The 23991-nt window shown below is 39.4% G+C and overlaps 1 protein-coding gene across 2 annotated transcripts in view; it reads right to left on the bottom strand.

The window, feature by feature from the left end:
- KIAA1671 (KIAA1671 ortholog) overlaps nt 1-23991 on the bottom strand; it is a 59132-nt gene that overhangs the window by 18662 nt on the left and 16479 nt on the right. For both annotated transcript variants that reach the window (XM_018560801.1, XM_018560792.1), the window contains exon 2: nt 2585-2706. In XM_018560801.1, coding sequence (XP_018416303.1) covers nt 2585-2706 — 122 coding nt within the window. The remainder of the gene's footprint in view (nt 1-2584; nt 2707-23991) is intronic.

Genomic DNA, 23991 nt, shown 5'->3' with positions numbered 1-23991 from the left:
TAAAAAATAAAATAAAATAAGGGACAAATAAATGAATGTATTTATTGCATTTTTTTAGCTGTGCTGGTTTTGTAAAAAAAATACTACAAATCAAAACTGGGAAAAAAGTGTTTTTTTTAAACGTTTTTTTCCTCTTTTTTTATATTTTATTTGTCCTAAGTGAGGCGTTAGACGCACATATGTGATATAAATATGTAGCCCTATCTGTCCTCTAAAAAACAATATATAATATGTGTGGGTGCACTTTGTAAGAAAGTATATTACTGACGTGGAAGAATCACACAGCAAAAATGTCAAAAGTGTGTCAGTCATTTACGAACAGAAACTAAAAACAAGCTCAGTCATGAAGGGGTTAATATTTAAAGTGAGGCAAAATCTTTAAATCTTAACTTGTGGATAAGGTTACAGGACTTAGATCAGCTCTGACACCATTCCATTTAACACCTTCATTCATCATCAATTAATGCCACCTTCATTCATCATCAATTAATGCCACCTTCATTCATCATCAATTAATGCCACCTTAATTCATCATCAATTAACATTCAGTGGTGCGCAATCCTTTAAGTTGGGAAACTAGCTGTTCATGTGCCACTCATGTGATACTTATCTACAGGCTGCGTATTTTAGCCTTATATAATAAACTTTTACAAATGTATTTCTATCTTAAGAATGCAGAAGACTAATAAAAGTACACATATTCTACAAACTTTATACAAAGAAATCTAATGTAGATACAAAGGCTTCAAGTCATGAAGACTTTGATAATTGGGTAGTTTTCCTTGCATAATGGTCATTTATACACCAAAGTGGCTAACTGGAGCTGGTGAAAAATGAATTGGTCCTGTCAAGAGACAGTTTTGACTTGTCTCATTATGTCAGAATGTTATGTTGCAAAGATCGGCCTGGAGTGAAACTTCAGTCATCAGACCCAGGTCTCTCATGCAAAAGCAGAAATCAGGACAGCTCCTAAACTAGAGAGTCTGAATCTGAGACCGGAGCGTAAAAGCCACGTTGGCCGACAGAGCCTGTGCCGACTGTTCCTTCAATAGGAGGTCATCTATGTATCCCACAATGATAAGTAAACAGATTGGCGTAAAACCCATGGAAACATTCTGCCACAGGAAGGAACAACACCTTGATCCACAAGACCTAACTGGTCATGATGGAGAGCTGCTATTCTGTACGGTGATAGAGGAAGGTTGGAGGTGAGAAACCAAGGAGGAAGCACAAAGCGAAACTCCAGTTTGTAGTCATGGGATACCACCTCCGGCACCCAAGCATCAGAGATACAACCTGTCAAAGCCTCTGCAAAGCTTAACAAACATGCCCCCACTCTGGAAAGGTGTGTGTGTGTAAGGGGGGAGAGGGAGGGGGAGAGGGAGGGGAAGGGGGGAGGATGGAGGTGCAGCTGTACCATACTAATGTCCTATTTATTTCTGGATGCTTGAAGATCATGGAGTCCAAAATGTTACCGATGGCTGCAAGTCATTATGTGATCTACTAACAGAATGCTGTACCTAGTATTCATATTGTTTATATAAAATAAAAACCATTTCACAGTCGTTCTGTCATGTTTGGCTAATGGAACTAAGTTGGGCAAAGGTGGTTTCCCAGAGAAAGAGTAGTAACCACTGATCCCAATTCAGGACTATCAATCTACAAAATGAGCCTTTTTGCAAACTTTCCTGCATCTATGATTTGAGTGAGAAGAGCAATCCCAGCGCCTCTTAAATGTGTTCCTATGTAGCTATTAGACAGCTTGGATGGCACAAAATAGTTGTCACTGTATCTCACAGTCCAGTTGGATGCACTTAAATGCATTCAAACTTAAAGCTGAACACGATTTTTGTCTAGGGGAAAATTAAGTTGGTTCAGGGAATGCTAAACCCTCTGTCAGCTTTTTATTGTTGTCTGTTTCCCTGTTACAGATTTTCCTTACTTCCTGTCTGGTAAAACCTTGTCCCAGAACAGAAAGTGAGGGCAAGTCTCTCTAATGGAGCTTGAGATAGCAGTAAAACCTCACAGGGGTTCTAATTCTACCTCATTCTATAAAAAATGGGGGAAAAAAAGGTTTGGGTGTAGCTACACATGAATTGTAGAACTTTCAATAATTCCCAGAGACATCCGTTCGTTTAACACAGATAAAGAAAGTAGATACATAGTTAGCACTGTTTCACAGCAGCTTTAACTTAATGCATCTGCTCGAAAATATTGAGGGCTTTATTTGGGTGCCATAGTAGCCTCCCACAATCCAAACATCTTTTGTTAGGTTAATCATTGCTGCCTCTGCTGATTTGTTTTGAGAGTGCTTGCTTCACGGCTTTCAACCGGCCTCAACACTTTTCTGGATCCAAGCTTCCTTCCGGTCAGCAACACTCTAAATTGAAAAGCAAGGTTAAGAATGACAGTCCTGGTGCCTGCAATGTCAAAAACAAGCCAGCAGAAGCTTTTCTATTCCTATCCTGACAGGTTCCTTTAAAACCACAATTATCAGACTCTCAAGGACATGGGTGGCAGGCAAGGAAACATTTAATAGAAAAACATGACAACTGGTTGGAAATGCATGTAATAAATGACTTACCTGTCCTCAGTCTGCTGTTTATCCTGGCTCCATGTTCCATACTGTCGGTCAGGATCTTGCACAAGTGAGTCTGTGTCCTTGTTGCTTGTAGAGGATCTTGAGAAACACTGCTTTACATGGTCCTGAAAATACAGAAAAAAACGAAACTTTTAACACATAACCCATACACAGTTGGCAGTGCTTAATGTTTGGGATCAAATATACTCCAATGTGATCCAGAAGCATCAAATATCCTTTACACCAGATCTACTATACTAAACCTATAAGCACTTCCGTCCTAAACTAACAATTTACCGTCCATAAAAGACCATTTTTAAAAAATTAAAGTAAGATGGGAGAAGATAAATGGCTGACATATACTTGCAGCACTACTTATAAGAGGGGACAATAGTGATTAGGAGTGGCTCTCTAACTTTCCACATCGGTTCCTAAGACTTGAGTGGTCACACTCTATGAAACCCTTTTTGCACCAAAACTACAATGACACGTACTATATGTGTTATATGCAGGGCAGCCTTCAGAAACCGCCACCACGCTGCGCCAGTCACGCTGTTATTATTATACATATATATACCGCAATGCTGTACAGAAAACACTGAGCCAGTCACATCAGTCTATGAAAAGAGGAGCTTACACTCTAATGTCCCCCCCCCCCGTCACATCAGTCTCTGTACAGAGGAGCTTACACTCTAATGCCCCCTCCCCACAGTCACATCAGTCTCTGTACAGAGGAGGTTACACTCTAATGTCGTCGTCCCCACAGTGACATCAGGACATGGAGGGTGTGGCTACGGTGCCATTCACTTCAATGGCCCGCCACTTCCCCTCCAGCCCAGCAAAAAAGTGAGCTGCAAGTGGTGTGAACAGGCCTTAAAACAGTACCAAGAGCATGCCTGCAGTTTGTTTATAAAAATATAAACAAAGTCTTCAACAATGTCAACCGTTACATATCTATCAAGCTAGCCATACACTGCTTGAATTTTGTGTCGGTGCCCCTCCGGTCCAGTCCAAAAGGAGCAGGTCTAAAAGTTCTCGGCCAAACAGTGACTGCAGCCAATAAAGGGGTAGTAGTTTACAGAAGGAAGATACACTGTTTTCTTATGCTTCTATTTAATCTCACATTAGGAGAACACATGATCCAGTATCACATGACCAGGAAATTTAGTGCTATGGGAACTCATTGTCAACAGATTACAAGTAATATTATGCTCATTTTAAAATCCCTACTCATCCTCCAAAATGCATCTCTGTTCCAAGGAAACCTATTCTGAGAGAAATATTTGGCTTGTTATTGCTCTTCACTTGACAAACGGATGGTTCTGGACCTGTATTGCTTGTTTACAGAGTAATGGAACAAGTTATGGAATACAGAAAGGCACCAGGGAAATGAAATCGTGCTGCCTTTATGACTGTATAGGTAGAATAGACAGGCAAAGGGATTCCCGCTGATGACACTAAGAGAAGACTTATGATTCAGGAAACATGAGCTGTGGAAGTATTATTTGTATCTGATCATACAAAGAATATCATCTTTCTACGGGGGGGTTTGTAGATAATATATATTTATGAATAAATACTTTTGAAAGTAACATGTTATTGATGGCCCACAGTCTGCTAACCAAAAAGGAATATTCTATTTTGAAAGTTTTCTAGAAGCGTATAATTCTAAAGAAACGCATATACTTACACCCGCGAATGTTAACATGTTCCATTTGGAAAGAGGCTTGAATATACACTGGACTATTGGTCTTTTCTTTGCTTTGTTCATTCTTGTTATTGTGATGCAAACTAGACACAAAATCAGTATTGATCCCCACACTGAACCAGACCAAAAACAGCTGAGCATGGTTGCAATAATGCAGCCTTGCTTGGGTCCCAGTACATCTGTATACACGGTTAGAATTTTGTATGAGCACTCTACGGAACTTTGCTGGTCATAGAAAACTAAGCCAACACTATTTAAAAGTAGGGATGTTCAGATACCAGTGCAGATACTTGGCATTTTCACGAGAACTATCAGGGATGCAGCGGGTGCAGCTGGGACCTAGCGCTGGCACCACTGTCCTGAAATCATTAGTCTGTATTGTTTTAGAAAAACTGTCACATCACACTAGACAAAAATGTATCAGTACTTGTATCTGTGAACATCCCTGTTTAAAAGATATTTTTCTTTCGAAGCAATCACCACCGATCGTTCGTGTTAAGCCCACTTCCGGATCTTTTTTTTTTTTTTTTGCAAAGGCGCATTACTAACTCACCGAATATTTACGATCGACAACGATCGAAATCCGTAATGCATGTTTAGAATTTCATTTGTTTAAGAAAAAATGTCCAACATGCTCCTACAAAAAAATCTCATTACTATGGTTGTTTACGCCTGTCGGTTACATCACATTAATTCATAGACATTCGAACATTACGAAATCAACTTCCTACAAAATTCTAACCATGTATACCCATTCTCTACGGAAAATTGTAACTTCTTTTAATTCTCAATGGCTACCCACAGAGATTAGATGATTGTTAGTGGGAACCCTATGTTTATAGGTAACTACAAATCAAAACAAGCACTGACAGTTTGCTTTTGAGAGGAGAAGGTCATATAGCTTGGTACAGGAAAAAAAGAAAATTGTCAGAGGCTGGGTTATGAGCACCTCTGCACAATTAATTTTTAAGGCCATATTAAGCATTCAAGTAGCACACATAATTCAAGCAGTCCAACACAACAGACTTCATTAATGAGTTTTCATAAGTCACCCTCCCACCACTGCAGGTGTAGAGGACATCTGGAGGTGACCCCCTCTCACATATAGAACCATTTTTGTTACAGGTTCTTCAATAGCCTGGAGGTACAAATGACAAGTGTTCTAATTTTGTGTTACAATTTCAGTGGATAAACCATTGACATTTAAATTACCATTTTTGCTTGAGTAGGAAATGTTGAGGAAGGGGAAGAAATAAAAATTTTCTCTACTGCATCCTGTGAAATATTAAAGGTAGCTGTAATGGCCCAAGTGGAAAATACTGACATATGGGAATGTATTATGAATCAATGAAACACTCAAGGGAAGGTTTCATGCAGCAGCCTAAATACTAAATGATGCCAATGATCTTTCCCGAAATAATCTTTCAGGACAGCACCCGAGAACACGTAGCTCCACCCACAAATTTACAGGAAACACTGCTGCACATATCATTAAAAAGGAGCACTTGTGTGTTGTCCCCGGAAGTGTGGCTCTTCTTACCTTCCCTCTTCTTTTCTTCCCTAACAGTCCCTGCCACTCCTGGTATCCTAAGCATGCAGTGGAACCCCTACTTGTATTTTTAGAACCCCCAACTTAGACAGGGTTTGCTCCAGAGCGCTCTTCCGTTTTCAGTGAGAGCCAGTACTGCCCCTCCTGTCCTGCCCTCTTATGGATCTGTGTGCAAAGGAGCGTCCTCTGTGCCTTTCCGTTTGTGTTTCCCAATGGAGCCTGAAGTCACTACCGTGAGTGTGGCACTTCCAGTCAGACGTGCGTTGGTAGTTTCAGCTGCTGGAATGCAGTGGAGGGGGCGTGGGGGAAGATTGGACTGCAACCTTATAGATTTTTTGTATTAGGCTAACCAGTGTACCTGCCCCCCAAACCTCTGGACTGTGGTCCCTGCCATTGCCCAAGCCTTCTGCCACTATGCCTGGGGTCATGGAGGTATGAGGGGTGAATGCTGAGGAGGACAGTTTACCTTTCAGCTCTCAACTCAAGTCAGAGGAGGAAAAATGAGAGGCCGAGGAAGGGAGGTTCTGCAAATACAAATTGCAGGCTGTGTTGAGGTTGCCAGAAACTTGGAACATTGGTTAGGCCGATGAAGGCTTACAATGAAGCAGGAACGCCAAAGGAAGAAATGTTAAAATCCTTTGCATCAGCAGAGTTCATAAGCATGTCTGCTTGATCCTCTACATTCTCCGGTCAAATTTCTCACCTTCAATTGAGAGCCTGACCACTCGGTCTCTCTTCTGCACTGAGGTTGTTCTGCAGCACCTGGTGGCTGCATAGTAAAGTTTTTCAGTACTGGGACCATTATACAGGCTGGTGTGGAAAACGGACAACCGTCATCATTACAGATAAATGGAGAGGACCAGGGTGGGGAGGCGAGTGTTGCGAGTTCAAATTTTTTCTGAATAGATGAACTAACCCTTTAACTATGTGTAGTGATGCCATTTTAATATGTTTATTTCTTCTTAATTAGACACACAGTGGTTTTATTTTTTTCTGTACTACATTATAAATGACTATGATTGACCTGTACAGCACAGCGAATGAACATCACATAATTTGAGAGGGCCTCATTATTCACCCTCAGTTCCAGAACTGTTATACTGAGAGCACTGTATAACTGACTGGCTCGAAGTGCATAAGCTATAACCTTCAAGCCTAATTTCTGCTGTGAAAGAGGATTACAGTGGAATAATGGATACGATTTTAGGAGTTTATTCTAAACCATATCTAAAAATACATTTAAGGATTCTTAATTAAAACATAATTGGACTAAAGAGGTTTTATATTTATAAAGTGCTACTTTAAAAACACAGAGGAACAATGAAGGCAAATCTTAGACTAAAGGCAAAATACCTTTCTTAGGTAGCTAGCAATTCATGGATTCCCAAGATCTATATTAGTTTTGGTCAACTAAAGCTGAAACCGTGAACTCACACCCACATAACTAGTATGCAGCCCTGGGGTAATAGAAAAGCAAATTGCATCAGAGGCTTCAGAGTATTTTGCCTAAAGACCTATTCCCAAAGATGATGGTCACATAAATCTGACTATTACGAAATCACTTTTCCCTGTAGATGGGAACTGTTATGTTTTTTGATTAAAATTGGTTTGATTGCAGCACAACTTAAAGTGACCCATCACCCATTTTCACCTTACTCTGCAAGCTAAATGAAGAAAATCAAACATATTTCTCCATCCATGCTAAACAGCATGGATGCATGAATCTCCAACTGCAGCTATTGTATTCTGACAGTGGGCGTTTGCTTCTGCCAAAATACATGAACAGTGATTCCCAGCTGACTGGCTGCTGTCATTGTTTACCTGAAAATGTTCAGCCTGGCTCCTTCGACTAAAGTCAATTGCTCATTGACTTTTGTCAATTGACTCAATTACTCAATTGACTTTTGTCAATCCAGGAGGAAAACCCACTACTCATGCGAATCAGCCGAAATTCTAACAGTGTATGACCAGCTAAACCAGCTTACAGCAGTGTAGTGCGAGTTGAGGGCAGGTAGCAACATTTTGAGTAAGATAAAAAGGTATTATACAGACAGCTCGATTTCAATGCAAATTTCGTCATCATCTGTACATGTAAAACTTTTCTCTGCCCTCTTGAACCTCCGAAGCCTCCCTACTGGTCAGTGAGGCCACAGAAGGCTCTATGAAGGTGGAAAGAGGCAGAGCAAAGCATGACTTTGCAGGAAATTTGCACATAGCTTCAGACAGCTAGATATCTTGATCTACTGTGTTTTTTGTGGCTTTCACTGAAATGAGATCTGTAGGCTTTTTTTTTGTGTGTACATCATATGCTGTTGGTGCCGTCGATTTAACTGCCTAGGTTAGTTCCAGGCTTTCTGTAACTTTTTTTTCCTTTCGGAATCACAAAACCTGTCTATCCAGTTTAGCAAAATTACAAAGCAAATATCAAATTTTAGTAAAGCCTGCCAATATATATGTGTGTGTCAAGCTGATGTCTCTTCTAAAGCAGAAGTAAACTATAAAGTGTACAGTCACACCCTTGTTCCACATCATCCTGTTACTGAGCAACAAACGCACTGCACAAACAACCTCAGGCTACGCTGTTCAGTCCCCAGGTATCTCAGCTATGCCTGCCTGCATTGGCTTCAAACAGGCAGCAGTTAGAATTCATGTTAGCATAAAGCTGATTTTTAAAACGTCTTTTATTCCCTGTACTGACCTTGTTGTATTAACAAACATCAATAAAACCAGCACATTACGCTATTTTACTTTGCTGTTAGTCCAGCAGAACTAAAAAAAAAACTAAAAAAAACAGGAACAATATTAGGATGCTATTCACGGTAAAAACTGGATTTTTGTCTCAACTGTAAAATCAGGACACAGGGAGCCAATTCTTAGACCACCAGGTTATGCAGCTACTGTCAGGTGACTGGACACTGGTAGATCAAGGACAACCCTGCACGACCCCTCCAACTCCAGGCCTTCAAAGGGAAGAAGCCCCTGTTCTGTGATTTACTCCAAGTAACACATTTTACAGGTAAGACAAAAAAACCTGTGTTTTCTAGATCGTACATCACAGAACACTGGAAGTTTAATTGCTATACCACTGTGAACTTCAAAAGCAGTTCAATAGAGGAGTGGCAAAAGAGCACAGCAAACAATGGCCAACAGGCCAGAGAACAATAAACAACCCAAACAGGGAACTAGAACAAAAAAAGGCAAGCCCACCACCACCTAAAGAGCTGACTGTAGGACACTACAGCCGAAACTGGCATCTGCAGAGACCTGAACATATACCTGGTAGTGGACAAAAGGCCAAGTGGCGGTCTTACAGATTTGGGAAACTGAAGCTTGGTGCTAAGAATTCTGGTAGAAGGTACCTTGACAGGAAAAATTTGGGTAAAAGGGTGTACTTCTCTCATGGAAGTGAGAAGGCATCCATCCACTAAGGGCACTAGCAAAAAACTGAGGCAGGCTAGGAGTGGGAGGGGTTATGTAGGCTATCCTACAGCTTTGATTAATTTGCTAGCTTCCAATCAATGGAAGCTAGTTGCATAACCCAGTGATCTCAGAATTAACTCGCTGTGTCCCATGATGTTTGATCAAGAAATTATATTTCCAAAGGGCAAAGCTGCAACTGTAAACTTTAAAGAGGACTGTCCATCATTTTTTTTAATGACTTCTACACTTTTAAAATGACTTGCACACTCAACTTTTGGCCCTTCTGTGGTGATCACAACTGCTAAATTGCTTGGGCAATTTAAACTGGACATATGAACATGTCTAAGCAGAGGTTATGGTCAGTGAAAAGCACATTTCAAAACCTTCAGCATACCCAGAGATACAAGCAGATGGTTATATGCACTTTCATAAACGTCGAGCTTGGATCCAACCCTCCACATTTTTATTGGTCAGTGAGGCTGCACATTACTAGGGTAGGGCAACAGGAGGCAGGAAATGCAGAAAGGAACAGGGAAAAGCTTTCCACTTTAAAGTCAAATTATAATATTTATAAAACTTAAGCTGCCTATATGGTTGTCTCAATCGCTTTAACATGCAATTTCACGGAAGATTAACTTGTCTATTTTTTTTTTATTACATGTCCAAGTCTTTATCTGGTTGTATCTGAATAGTGCTGTCCTCCATTATGAAATGGACATATCTGTGCACATGGCTTTTTTTTTTGAGCCATGGGGCTTTTCCTTTGAAATCATCTAAATTAGTAACCCGGCCATTTAACATGCTACACTTTATTTTTGCCAGAGCTCATCTACTCCAAGTAAATCCAATGCATACACTACACAAATTTTGTGATCTTTAACATTCTGATATTCATCACCAAAGCCAGACTTCCAGTTTTTGCAGTGGCTCCATTATGACCTGTTTTCAGGGCGAATGTTCTTTTAGATGGTCAAACATGGGTTATTATGTCAAAACCAAAATAGCTTCCAGTAGACTTTGGCTACTGACATAGCCAACTTTAATGATAGTGCTTGACCAAAAAAATATCACTCTACTCCAAGTGGAGAAAAGGAAACTGTAGGCAACATTTCAGAGATTTTAAAATCTGTACAGGTTATTATTCAGAAGGGCAACCCTATACTACCCGGTTATAGCAGGTAAAATGTCAACCTATTACTTTATATCAGTGTACTTAACAGTCTACTGGGGACTGTGTGGGGAGGAAACTAGTGAATTATGTGAAGGACACAAACATATATAACAAACATGCCAGACACCAAGTATTAGCTCCATAAAGGTCTAGGGACAATCTAACACGTGGCCTAAGTCTATGGCTGTGATTCTTCACTGTGCAACTCACTACCCCTTTAATTCCCAGTTTATGAAAAAAGAATACCTTTCTCAGGAAACAATTTGCACATTTATCTTTGTTTCTTATGTCCGTGCTGCTCTTTTAGTCAACATGTTCAGTATATACAATAAGCTTGAGAAGAAATGTTAATAGGCGTAATTATGACACTTTTTATGTCGCCTGCATACAGAAATTAAAAAAATTATGGAGCATGAGTCACACCTGACAAGGAAAGGTTTTGTATAGTACATGGGGACAAATGTGGGTTGGACAATACAAGAGCTCCTGCAGTCTCACAGCCAGTAAGGTGCAGTGAAATGAAAGTGAAGACTTGTCTCCAAGGTGGGAGTACAGTACGGAAAATTACATGGCAGAAAATATGAGAGCTCTATTTATACTGCATTCTTCTCTCCACCACTTTATAAGCTGCAATACTTTCATTTGTGGCTGAAAGATTTGTGAGGACTGATTGAGACGCTGATAATATTCAAAGAAGGATTTCTGGTCAATGTATTCCAAACAGTTGTGATCATGTACTTTTAAAAGATAATTATTGCCAAACCTTTTTTATGCCATAGTTCTCTTCAGGATCACAGGAGGACATTGACTAATGTCCCCCTGTGACCCAAAACTCAGCATATAGCGGGCTATTGCCCGCTATATGGCGACAGCGCAGAGCCAGACTGCAGCCAGCCAGCTATCTGGGCCTGCTCCCTCCCCATCTGTCCTTCCAGTCAATGCTGAATAATCACCTCCCTTTGCAGGGCGAAGATTGTGCAGGGAGTTCTCGATCTATAGAGCCGCTGTGCGATAGAACCGACGTGTGACACTGAAGCTAACTGTTGGTAAATGTATTACAATCATCCCATAAATCTGCTTTAACTTTTGGGCAGCACAGTGGAGTAGTGGTTAGCACTTCTGTCTTGTAGCACTGGGGGTCCCTGGTTCAAATTCCTGCCAGGACACCATTTTCAAGGAGACTCCATGTTCTCCCTGTGCTTGAGTGGATTTCCTTCGGTTACTCCGGTTTCCTCCCACTCTCCAAAGACATGCTGGTAGGTTAATTGGCTCCTGTCTAAATTGGCCCTGTATGTATGCCTGTGAGATAGGGACCTTAAATTGTAAGCTCCTTGAGGGCAGGCACTGATGTGCATGTGCACTGTGTAAAGCGCTGCGTAAATTGCAAGCGATATATAAATGCCAATAATAATAATCCAATTTGTTGAAAGACAATTAATGTCCATCTCTAAAATATTATTAAACACCCTTCCACCTCTTCCTCCCAGTCCCCTCTAAGTGATCACTGGCATGAACAAAAACCTATTTTAATTATCTTTTTAGTCATGTGACGCTCCATTACTATGTCTTCTCTTCTCCTCTGTTTACACCTGCCTGCGTGATATGGACACCTCCGATTGGCATGTAAGCACTCCGAGTGGAACAGCGCACCAATCATTTTCTCCCAGTCCAAGATGTATTGCTTTGCACAAGCATGCTCACAGGAGGGGATAGCACAGGGATGGCCATGCCAATGTACTGCTGCTCCTTCCAGTCACAGGCTGGGGGTGGGTCCTGCACAGTGCTCAATGCATACCTTAAACCAAAATCAAACATTTTAAATACCGCAGCTTGCCAGTCCTTAGAAGTGGTGGCTGCATTTGTTTTCTTTTTTCAGGGGTTTTATCTTTTATTTTCACCAGATGATGATGCCAATAACACATTTACTGTGCCTTTGTGTTTCAAGGGTATTAGTGGAAATAATAAATCTCAAGCAAAGCAAGTAATAAATTATTGTCCTTGGTGTCCCATCTTTGTTGCAGAATCATATAGATTTAGTTCTTGCAAAACATGCTGCAGAGTGTCCAGGTATGAATAGTGAAAGGACTGTGTCAAAATGAGTGCTTTTGTATTACACAGCAGATCTCTGCTAAAACAATATTATTTGTTTCTGCAAAATGGTTCTATGATAAGCTGTTGTCCCATAATACTAAAAATAGGCTTCGTTCGAAATCGAAATTACAGAAATAGTTAAATTGCAAGATCACTTTTAGACATGACATTTCCAGTAATGAGTTACTGTTTTACCCTTGCAGGCATACATCATTAACTATTCCCTTTATACTGAGCAAAGCTGAGGAGAACAAGTTTAAAGTTTCCCATCAAATGTTCAGTTGCTATTTTCACTTTCTAAATAACGGCACCAATATATAGTGAAAACATTGTAATGTAAATGTAGAGCACGGCTGTACATCTAAAATGGAAAAAAAAAGGAATATGAGGGTATGGATAGAAGTTAATAAACTAACAAGCAGTATAAAGCAAGAGAGGAAAAAATATATATAATTTCTATACCAGTGTATCGGACATGCATAACTGAACATTTATATACATAAACTTCTTTTAAAAACGATTTGCATCTAAACCTGCTATACAACATTATGTCCAATATAAAGCATTATTAAAAACACTCAAACTTTTTTCAATAATGAATCCAGATCAAACAAAAATACATTGCCCAGCAAAGTATTTTTTTGGTCATACAACTACAATCATAGTTTCCAAATCGCTGACTCCAACTCTCTCAGCTTAACTTTCCTGAATTTCCTATCCAGTACAAGATCACAAAGGACAGCACAGTCCCCAGCAGCTGTCCATCAACTGGCTTCTAGAAAGAAGGAAGGAGTGGGGAGCAGTGGGGTGACTTGCCTTGCCGTTCTTGTGCATCTGTGAAGACACACACAGCTTACTAGCACACAAGTGTGGCCCCATAAAAACACCCTAAAAACAATATATCAGGGCCAGTGCTCAGGGAACCAGCTGATTCTGCAGGATGCTAAAACTGTTAATCATCAAGGAGCAGAATCTATTGTAAGTGATTTCATCAGCATGAAAATAGCTTAAAAACATTTTTACTTTAATATGACTAAGTTTGGAAAATACATTCAATTTCTGTACATTTGCAGTCTCCCTACCTGCAACAGGCTTTGACAAAAGGAGATCAGACAACCTAGCTATCATCAGCCCTCACAGCTTCGTTAACGGTTACAATTCCAAATAGGATATGTCAAGGAATAACAAAAAACACAGGGGAAAAAAAAGCTATACTGTTTGGGTAGTATTGTTTTATACTGTTGGTAGAACACTGCAAAATGTGCTTTTGAATACTCTCAGGACAAATACCATGTACATATTTTATGCTACTCAATTTATAGAGGAATGGATGTGCGGACAGGCTGATCAATCACCTTTGAAGACATTATCTCACCTGGTATGAAGAGAGTTCTTGCCTCCTGCAGGGGCTGTTGGTTATATGGACCAACCAGTTCTAATGGCTGGGAAGGAGTTTGGATTTCAGACACCAGCGCCTAAGCTGCGGTGAGCAGAGTCCATACAACCGTTATCAGTTCTTAGGGTATTGTATAAGGCCAGGACATATGATTTTGCATCCACATGCAACTCATATGGTGTACTATCAGAGGAGATTTTAATAGAGATAAAGCATATTCCTTTGGACCTTCTGAAGAAGATAAGCAATGACAACAGTTTGGTGTCTGCAATATGGGATGAGCTCACACCATGCAAATTTTGCAGGTCCGAAGGACACTTTTGGTGGCTTGTGAGGTGATAGTTGTCCACCCTTATCTGCACAAAAGCCTACAGGACCGTGTCAGAGATTTGTTAGCAGTTAGGTGTTAATTCCTTCAATCTCCAGGCCTAAGCTGCCTTTTCAAATTTTAAATTGTAAACATTTGTCTACTACTGACCACTGAAATAACCACTTGCTGACCGGGGTGTTACACCCTCTTTCTGTCCAGGCCATTTTTCAGTATTCAGCGCAGTACTTTATTCAGTCATGCAACACCGTACAGAAATTTTACACATTTTTTGGGGACAGATAGAGCTTTCTTTTGGTGGTATTTATTAACCACTGGGTTTTCTATTTTTTACTATATAACGAAAAAAGTACCGATAAGTTTGAAACAAAAACCCCAAATTTTTTCCCCCCACGTTTTATGTTATGAAACATATATTACGGATGCAATGATACCGATACTAGTATCGGTGCCAATACAGAGTACTTGTACTCGCCCAAATGCTCTCGATACTTATCCCGATAACAAAACTTCCGGTATAAGGAAACCTGGGCGGCGAGGCATTACACGCTGCCCGGCTTCCTGGTTGGCCGTGAAGCTGGCTACATGCTCCCTTGTCACTTGGCGACGAGGGAGCATGGAGATGGATTCCCGGCCAATCAGGAAGCTGGGGGGGGCGGGGGGTAATGACTTGCCACCTGGCTACCGCTCATCAGTTTAGTGTTAGTCATTGATTTACTTAACTTTATTGCGATCACATAGGCCCCCCCAAGCGATAGCAAATATACAGTAGCAGATCCTCTATATGGAGATATCAGGGGGTCTTCACCTTTTGCAAAAATTAAAGAAATACGTACTTAATATATAAAAATATATACATTTCTTTAATATTTGCACTCAAACCCGGAAAACATTGCAATTGTGATTACTCGATCACAGCTGCAAAGTTAAGGCTTCTGCACATTCTCTCCCAGGCAGAGCCCATACTGAGGTACAGAGTTTCACTTAGGTACAACTACTGCCCATATTCCTGCATCTACCTAGAATGAGGATGGCTGGATGCCGTTTGAGGTGATTAAATGCAGTTTGAAGTCCAGCCGTCCTTCCCCATCTCTCCTAACTGAAACTCCATACCTCAGTACGAGCTCTGTCTGGAAGAGAATGTGCAGAAGCCTGAGCTTTGCAGCTGTGATCAAGTGATCACAATTGCAATGCTTTCCAGGCTTGAATACAAATATTAAAGAAATGTATATATTTTTATGGTGTTAATTCCTTCAATCTCCAGGCCTAAGCTGCCTTTTCAAATTTTAAATTGTAAACATTTGTCTACTACTGACCACTGAAATAACCACTTGCTGACCGGGGTGTTACACCCTCTTTCTGTCCAGGCCATTTTTCAGTATTCAGCGCAGTACTTTATTCAGTCATGCAACACCGTACAGAAATTTTACACATTTTTTGGGGACAGATAGAGCTTTCTTTTGGTGGTATTTATTAACCACTGGGTTTTCTATTTTTTACTATATAACGAAAAAAGTACCGATAAGTTTGAAACAAAAACCCCAAATTTTTTCCCCCCACGTTTTATGTTATGAAACATATATTACGGATGCAATGATACCGATACTAGTATCGGTGCCAATACAGAGTACTTGTACTCGCCCAAATGCTCTCGATACTTATCCCGATAACAAAACTTCCGGTATAAGGAAACCTGGGCGGCGAGGCATTACACGCTGCCCGGCTTCCTGGTTGGCCGTGAAGCTGGCTACATGCTCCCTTGTCACTTGGCGACGAGGGAGCATGGAGATGGATTCCCGGCCAATCAGGAAGCTGGGGGGGGCGGGGGGTAATGACTTGCCACCTGGCTACCGCTCATCAGTTTAGTGTTAGTCATTGATTTACTTAACTTTATTGCGATCACATAGGCCCCCCCAAGCGATAGCAAATATACAGTAGCAGATCCTCTATATGGAGATATCAGGGGGTCTTCACCTTTTGCAAAAATTAAAGAAATACGTACTTAATATATAAAAATATATACATTTCTTTAATATTTGCACTCAAACCCGGAAAACATTGCAATTGTGATTACTCGATCACAGCTGCAAAGTTAAGGCTTCTGCACATTCTCTCCCAGGCAGAGCCCATACTGAGGTACAGAGTTTCACTTAGGTACAACTACTGCCCATATTCCTGCATCTACCTAGAATGAGGATGGCTGGATGCCGTTTGAGGTGATTAAATGCAGTTTGAAGTCCAGCCGTCCTTCCCCATCTCTCCTAACTGAAACTCCATACCTCAGTACGAGCTCTGTCTGGAAGAGAATGTGCAGAAGCCTGAGCTTTGCAGCTGTGATCAAGTGATCACAATTGCAATGCTTTCCAGGCTTGAATACAAATATTAAAGAAATGTATATATTTTTATATATTAAGTACGTATTTCTTTAATTTTTGCAAAAGGTGAACTTATTCTTTAACTAACTATGCTACTTGTCCCGTTTTACTTGTGTGGTTTCCCCCTCCCCCACAGCAGACAAAATGCAGGAACTGGGTACAAATAATTCAAGGCAATAGAGGTTGTTAAAATAAATTATACATGCTGTAGTTAAAACTGCGCTACTTTCTATTTTCAGACTCCACAGGAATTAATGTTACCTATAAAAAAAAAAAGAAAAACCACAGGAGACCAGAACACAAGTAAAGCACACTACCTATTTAAAACTGAAATATCCTTTTTTTGGGGGAAGTTTGCCTTTGCTTAAATATTATAAGAAAAGAATTTCAAGTGTATGAAAACCACAATAATGAACTTCTCTTGTTTACTTCCGTTTGGGCTGTTAAATATACAATTGAAAATGTTTTGTTCTGTCTTGTTCAGTAAGTGCAAAAATACCTGTTGATCGTGTCAGAATTGCAGAATTGTCCTGTACTATCTCAAGGAGAGTAATGAGCTCTCCTAAATCGCTATCTTGGGACTACAGAATTATTAACCTTTAAGTTGTGGAAATGGGGAGGAGTAGGAGGGTATGAGTAGTGTGACCGAAGAAAACCGAGCTGGTCTGACACCACAAAAAAAATGTTATACTCTCTTAACCGACTGAGGATATCAGCCTCCTATGTAATAGTAATAAAGTGTGTATAAAAAAAATAAAAAAGAAACTAAAAAAAATGTAAGTTAATAAAATATATAAAAAATAACCCCCCCAAAATTTTAAAGCCCTACCACTCCGACATACACACACATACAAAACGGAAACACCTGTTCGTTCGGTGCACCTACATATGAATTCAAAGTTTGCAGCAAACGTTTGGTATCGCTGTGCGTGCAGGAGTGAAAGCAATAATTCTAGGGCCATTATTTATGGTTAACTCTAAATTGATGAACCGTATAGGCTTTTAAAGTGTCGCCTATGGACAATTAGGATACTAAAGGTTTTCGCCTTTTCACGGGCGCATACAATTATGAGGCTTGATGTTTGGTATCTAATTACTTGGCGCACCCTCATCTTTTATATTTTACTAATATATTGGGTGCTGTATTGACCTCTATAACATTGAGTCTGTCTGTTACGTGAAGAGACAGAAGCAGCTGAGATGGCCTAAATCCACAGTGGTTAGTTTTCCTAGATGTCCGGAATAACCTGCCTGCCAAAAAAAAACTACATGCAAATGTACCTAGGAGGAGCTATGCTGTTTTAAAGGCAAAGGGTAGACACACCAAATATTGGTTTGGTTTAGGCTTTTTCAGTGTAAGCACTTTGTAGGTTGTTAATTGATAAATAAAAACTATTTCATTATTTTGGAAATAATTTTTACTTTACAGCAGTAGTACTGTATATGCTTTCAAGCAGCAGCTGCATAGGATTGCTCAGTGCAGGTTTCATGATGATGACAGCCGTGGACCAAGCCAACACAGTATGGGTCAGCACAGTCCTACAGTTATATTTATCTTAACCAGCAGTCCTGCGATCTTTTGCCCAACTGGTTCAGACTGTACTGACCAGGCACCGAAGTCCCTATGCAGGAATGTCTCAGACCTGTCTTGTAACCGCTACTCTCATCAAGGTCATTATTGATGCACTTTAATCAGTGCATGTCATCAGAATAGGATGTGGGTGCTGCTAGAAGAGACAGCTAAAACACCTCATGTGGTAGATCACAATTATGGCAATGTAATTTTATTTCTTCACCATGTTCTACTTCACTCCATCCAGTCTTTGTGCAAACAACGACTTGAATTTGGCTAAATCGGCTCATTTATTTTGTAGGATGAATAAATTAATAGTGGCAACACCTTCAATGGTATAAAATAATTTTTCTTTTTTGCAGCTTAAGCCTGCTTAATGCCAGCGGCACAATGACATGTTCTAGCAACTGTGCCCATTTTTATGGGTAAAGGTGTATACTTGTTTAAGCCATGCGAAGCTAAACTGAGCCCGTTAAAGCAGAGCACTGCAAAACTGCATTTTAGGGGGAAAATTATAGCTTTGGTCACTTCAGGTAATTCATCCCTACAATTTCAAATATTTTCAATGTGTGACCTAATGGAAGCCTAATGGAAGCGGAGTAAAGAAGTAAAAGAATTGGAGCAATATTTCAAGTTCCTCAAACTATACGTACAAACCTACAAGTATATTTTGGCCTTTAAGCAGTTTTTCAAAGGTACAGAATGTTCACAGCAGATCACTGAATGGCGATCACGTCAATAACCTGTCCTATTCTAGCAAGTGAAGTGCAGATTGCTTGTTACTTGATCTTGTTGCAACAGATCTAATAAAACTACTGTATAAAATAAAGGTGCCCATAGCAATCAACTGGTAATGTTTTTTTTCTAGTCCTGGCTGAGGAAACATTCCAAAGCCCTTTTCTTCTAAGTCTTACCAATAAGGCTGGATGTGGAGACTTTGCAGTCAGGAGTTAAGCCTCTCACAGAGACACCAAAAAGTAAAAACAAGAAAGTCCTCTGCATTGTGGAGTATCAATCTTAGGACAAATTAAAATTGTGTCTTTATCTATTAGTGACTGGATAATAGAAATGAAGAGCTGATCTTGTAGAGCCAAGACAAAACAGTCAGATATATCACTGGTACTATTGGATTGAATACTCAAATTTGAATTCATATGAAGCAATCCTTCTTTACCTATGACCAATTAATCTGCGCCTAGGTCTGAGTTCTATTATGCAGTAATGTCTCTTCTTTCCTTTATCTTACATTTAACTGTCATGATTTACATCTGTTATTCGTGATTTTCTGTTCTTTCATATTTGATAACTCCACTGCAGAGCCTCTTACAATTTGATTGTTTTTGATGGTTTTAAAAAACAATCTGTCGTGTCTGATTTTATGTACGTAGCCAACCTGCAACATCATCAGGTCTAGCTAAACGGACAGGGTTAATTATGGCAGACATTATCTTCCCAGTCTCCTTGCAGAAGAAATTTCTATTTTGGAGTTTTCACAATAGACCAAGTAAAGTATAAGCAGCAATTTTAAAATAAAGAATATGTAATAAATATAAAGCAGACGGTATCCCAATTTGGCTGCAAAAGTGGAAGTACATTTTAAGAGTTCACACCTAAGTAATCTGTTGAGTCTTGAATATCTTTTTGTTAGGGCTGCAACAACTAAAATCATAATTGTGCTGTATAATGTACTATTGCTGGGTTTTGGAGTCCTCTATAGCCGGTGCCATTCTGCATTCATTGCTGTATAATTCTACACTTTTCATTTCACTATATTGTACACCACACTATCTTTTTTCTTTTTTATTTCCACCGCTCCAAGCTTGCTCCTGTGATGGACTGCAATCTTAATACAAACTAGTATTCCCATCACTGGAGCCATTTTAAAAAATGTATTAAATTTTTTATCCGATCAAACGTAATAATCGGCTAACTAATCGATTTTGAAGATAATCGTTAGCTGCAGCGCTACTTTTTGTTTTAACCTAACCCATGTTCATAGCACTTTTGTACTACATTGGCTGCTTGTATTCTTTCTGTTAAATCTCCTCTGCTAAAATTCAATAAAAAGGGTTTGATAAACACAGTAAAACATGAATCAAATACCTTTCCATAAAACTGCATTTGTACATCAAACCTTATTAAGGCCCCTTTCAGACAGGTGCCTTCAGTTCCAATCCACAGGGCATCCATGCACGGATCCCCTGCTGATTGGAATGGATATCACCGTTGTAACATCCGTGTCAGTGCAGTCTTGCGATGGAGGAAAAAACTGAAATTACAGGACCCATGTTGGTCTATGGGGAATTGGATATAAGACAGAAATCTGTCCGTGTACTTGAGATTACCTCCGATCAGGCACATTCAGGTTCCTGAAATGGAACTCTGTTCTGTCTGTTTTTCAGGACCTGGCCGGAGCCGGGGTAATCGGATGTAAACAGATGCATGCCCATTTAAATCCGGCTGCCCATAGACTAACATAGGGCTTTCCGATCAGGTCCACCTGAAAAAAACGACAGGCGACCTGATCGAAATGCCTGTGTGAAAGGGGCCTAAAAAGGTCACTTTATAGTTCCCATCCATTCTCAGCCTGATGAATGGAAGGGTATTAAAGAAGAATTGTGTATTACATTCAGCAACCAAATACTCTGTATTGTTTAGAACCATAAGCATAAAATGCAGATTGGTTGCCATGTGAAACACAGACAGTACTTTCAGCCTAGTCGAGGAGAATCAACTGATTGTTAAAATACTGTATGTATTTCTTAACCCCTTCGTGACGGGAGACGTACAGTGTACGTCCCGTCACAAAGTGGCTATATGACTGGCCACGTACACTGTACGTGCCGAGTTATATTAGCCTCTGTAATGCTGGTAACTGCTGATTCTCAGCAGTTCCAGTCATTAATTAATGCCTCACTATTGAGACATTCATTAATGAAATAGTTAAGCTTTTTTAAAAGCTTCTTTCTTTCATTAATGAAAGAATGAAGCCTTTACATTCAGATACGGGTTCGCTAAATAGCGATCCCGTATCTGACAGCTGAAGATAGCAGAGAGGTAGCAGTGACTCACCTCTCTGCTATTCGTTTTGACAGCTGGAGATCCTGGCCCGATGTTAAATGATACATTTCAACCACTAGATACAAAATGTATCTCGAGTGAAATGTATCACTTCTGTATCACTTCTGATCGTCTAGGAACGATCAAAGACCTTTAGTGAGATCTGATTCTGACATGCTGTCAGGATCAGTCTCTAAAGTTATTATTAGCTGTTCCTAAGCTTGGAGCAGCCTGATAATAACTAAAAATTTTAAAAAGTTAATTTATTAAGCAGTCATAGTGATTGCTTGATATAAACTGACAAAAAAAAAATATTTTTTTTTTACACTTATTTTTTTTACAAAGTGTAAAAAAAAAAAATGAAAGTGTACAAAAAATTAGGAAAATAAAACGTTTATATATAAATATATTTGTATACTATAATTATTATTAAAAAAATTCTAAAAATAATAATAATAATCAAAACTTGCTGCTGTGGAAGAATCACACAGCAAAAATGTAAAAAGTGTGTCAGTCATTTAGGAACAGAAACTAAAAACTAGCTCAGTCATGAAGGGGTTAAAGTACAAAATGTAAATGGCTACTGATACTTAGAAGCAGCTGAGAATGTTCATCTATCTTCTTCTTCTTCTTCATGAGTTGATTGCTTTTTTGCCTTCTCTGGAGCTTTGGTTTTAGGGTTCGTGGTATAACAGTTTTATTTTTCTGGTTGGCCTTAATGAGTCGATTTTTCCCCCCTAATGTCATTATGATTTTAAATGTTAGTTATATAATTATAAGTGTGACTTATCTCCATGTGATCACACAGACTTTGTGAGATTCCACTTTCCTACGATGATCATAAGGTCAGCACATTACCTCCTGACACACACACACAGCCTGCCTACCGTATATACTCGAGTATAAGCCGTCCCGAATATAAGCCGAGGTACCTAATTTTAGCAAAAAAAACTGGGAAAAAGTATTGACCCGAATATAAGCCGAGGTACCTAATTTTAGCAAAAAAAACTGGGAAAAAGTATTGACCCGAATATAAGCCGAGGTACCTAATTTTAGCAAAAAAAACTGGGAAAAAGTATTGACCCGAATATAAGCCGAGGTACCTAATTTTAGCAAAAAAAACTGGGAAAAAGTATTGACCCGAATATAAGCCGAGGTACCTAATTTTAGCAAAAAAAACTGGGAAAAAGTATTGACCCGAATATAAGCCGAGGTACCTAATTTTAGCAAAAAAAACTGGGAAAAAGTATTGACCCGAATATAAGCCGAGGTACCTAATTTTAGCAAAAAAAACTGGGAAAAAGTATTGACCCGAATATAAGCCGAGGGTGGGAAATGAGGCAGCTACTGGTAGATAGATACCAATAAAATGACATTAATATTTATTTAAAAGAAAAATAACCTAGCTCTGTAAGTGGAAAAGGGGGTACAGGGCTACATATCATGTACTACGGATCATTTAACCCATTCATGTTAGCAGAGGATCATTGTAAATGTATTGTTGCAGGCACTCTATATGTACATGTACTATATACTACATATAGAGTGCACTGAACAATAGATTTACAATTATCCTCTGCTAATATGAATGGGTTAAATGATCCGTAGTACATGATATGTAGCCCTGTACCCCCTTTTCCACTTACAGAGCTAGGTTATTTTTCTTTTAAATAAATATTAATGTCATTTTATTGGTATCTATCTACCAGTAGCTGCCTCATTTCCCACCCTCGGCTTATATTCGGGACGGCTTATTCTCGAGTATATACGGTAATTGTTTTTGAACTGTCTCCATGCCAAGCTTAAACACTGCTTGAAGAAGAGATGCAACATGAATAGCTACATCCTGTGAGTTTTAGGCTTATGAAAATATTCTTAACAGACCCATTGTTTTTCACCCACAGTCAGCTCAATTTCCATTCATGTGCCAGAAAAATCTCACAATTCATTGAAAACATACCAAATTATTGTGGCCATGGCTTAAACACTGCACAGGAAAACAGCACACAATGGCCACAAATCATGTACTTTAAATGTTTCATTGCTTGCTCAGTAAACCGCTTGATGCGTCTAATTTAGTAGTCCATATGTGTGACCTCTTGTCAAGCTGAATGGTGAGAGGAAGACTATGATGGAAATTCCATTATACCACATAAGCCCTGTGAATCTATTATAAGCAGATTATACAAAAAAGAATTTCTAGCTTGGACTTCAAATATTTTTCAGGAGAAATAGGAGCAACTGTCTTGCTGCATTATACACAGCAGGAAACATTGTACAGGTCAGGAATGTGCATGTCAGTGGTACTATGCTCTTGGCGCTGGTTTGAGTATGGGCAGATCTTACTGTAGTATTTAGCTGTCCTGTCATCACTCAGACTGGCAATACATACAAAGCTTTTACACACAACTGGATTGAGATTCACTTCAAGTGACAACAGTAACATTCTAGGCACAGAAACAATCACCAAAGAATGTCAGAAATGGAAAAATAGTTGAAGTGATTTTCCAACTCTGCAGATAATTTAAAAAAACAAAAACATAAAGGCAAATCAAAAGTAAAATAGAAATCAATTACAATGAAAAGATATTGACTACTGCTCAAATGTACAATTAGTGATCAATACCCTAAAGTGTACAAATCACAAAATAGAAATTAGTATTATTTTTCCACTTACAATCATTCCAAAACCAGGGCAAGGTTTTAAATCTTCAACGAATCTTACAAAAAATGGTTGCC

The sequence above is a fragment of the Nanorana parkeri genome, unplaced genomic scaffold (assembly GCF_000935625.1).
Source record: "Nanorana parkeri isolate BGI_ZX_2015 unplaced genomic scaffold, ASM93562v1 scaffold18, whole genome shotgun sequence".
NCBI lineage: Eukaryota > Metazoa > Chordata > Amphibia > Anura > Dicroglossidae > Nanorana > Nanorana parkeri.
This window is presented reverse-complemented; position numbering and strand designations above follow the sequence as displayed.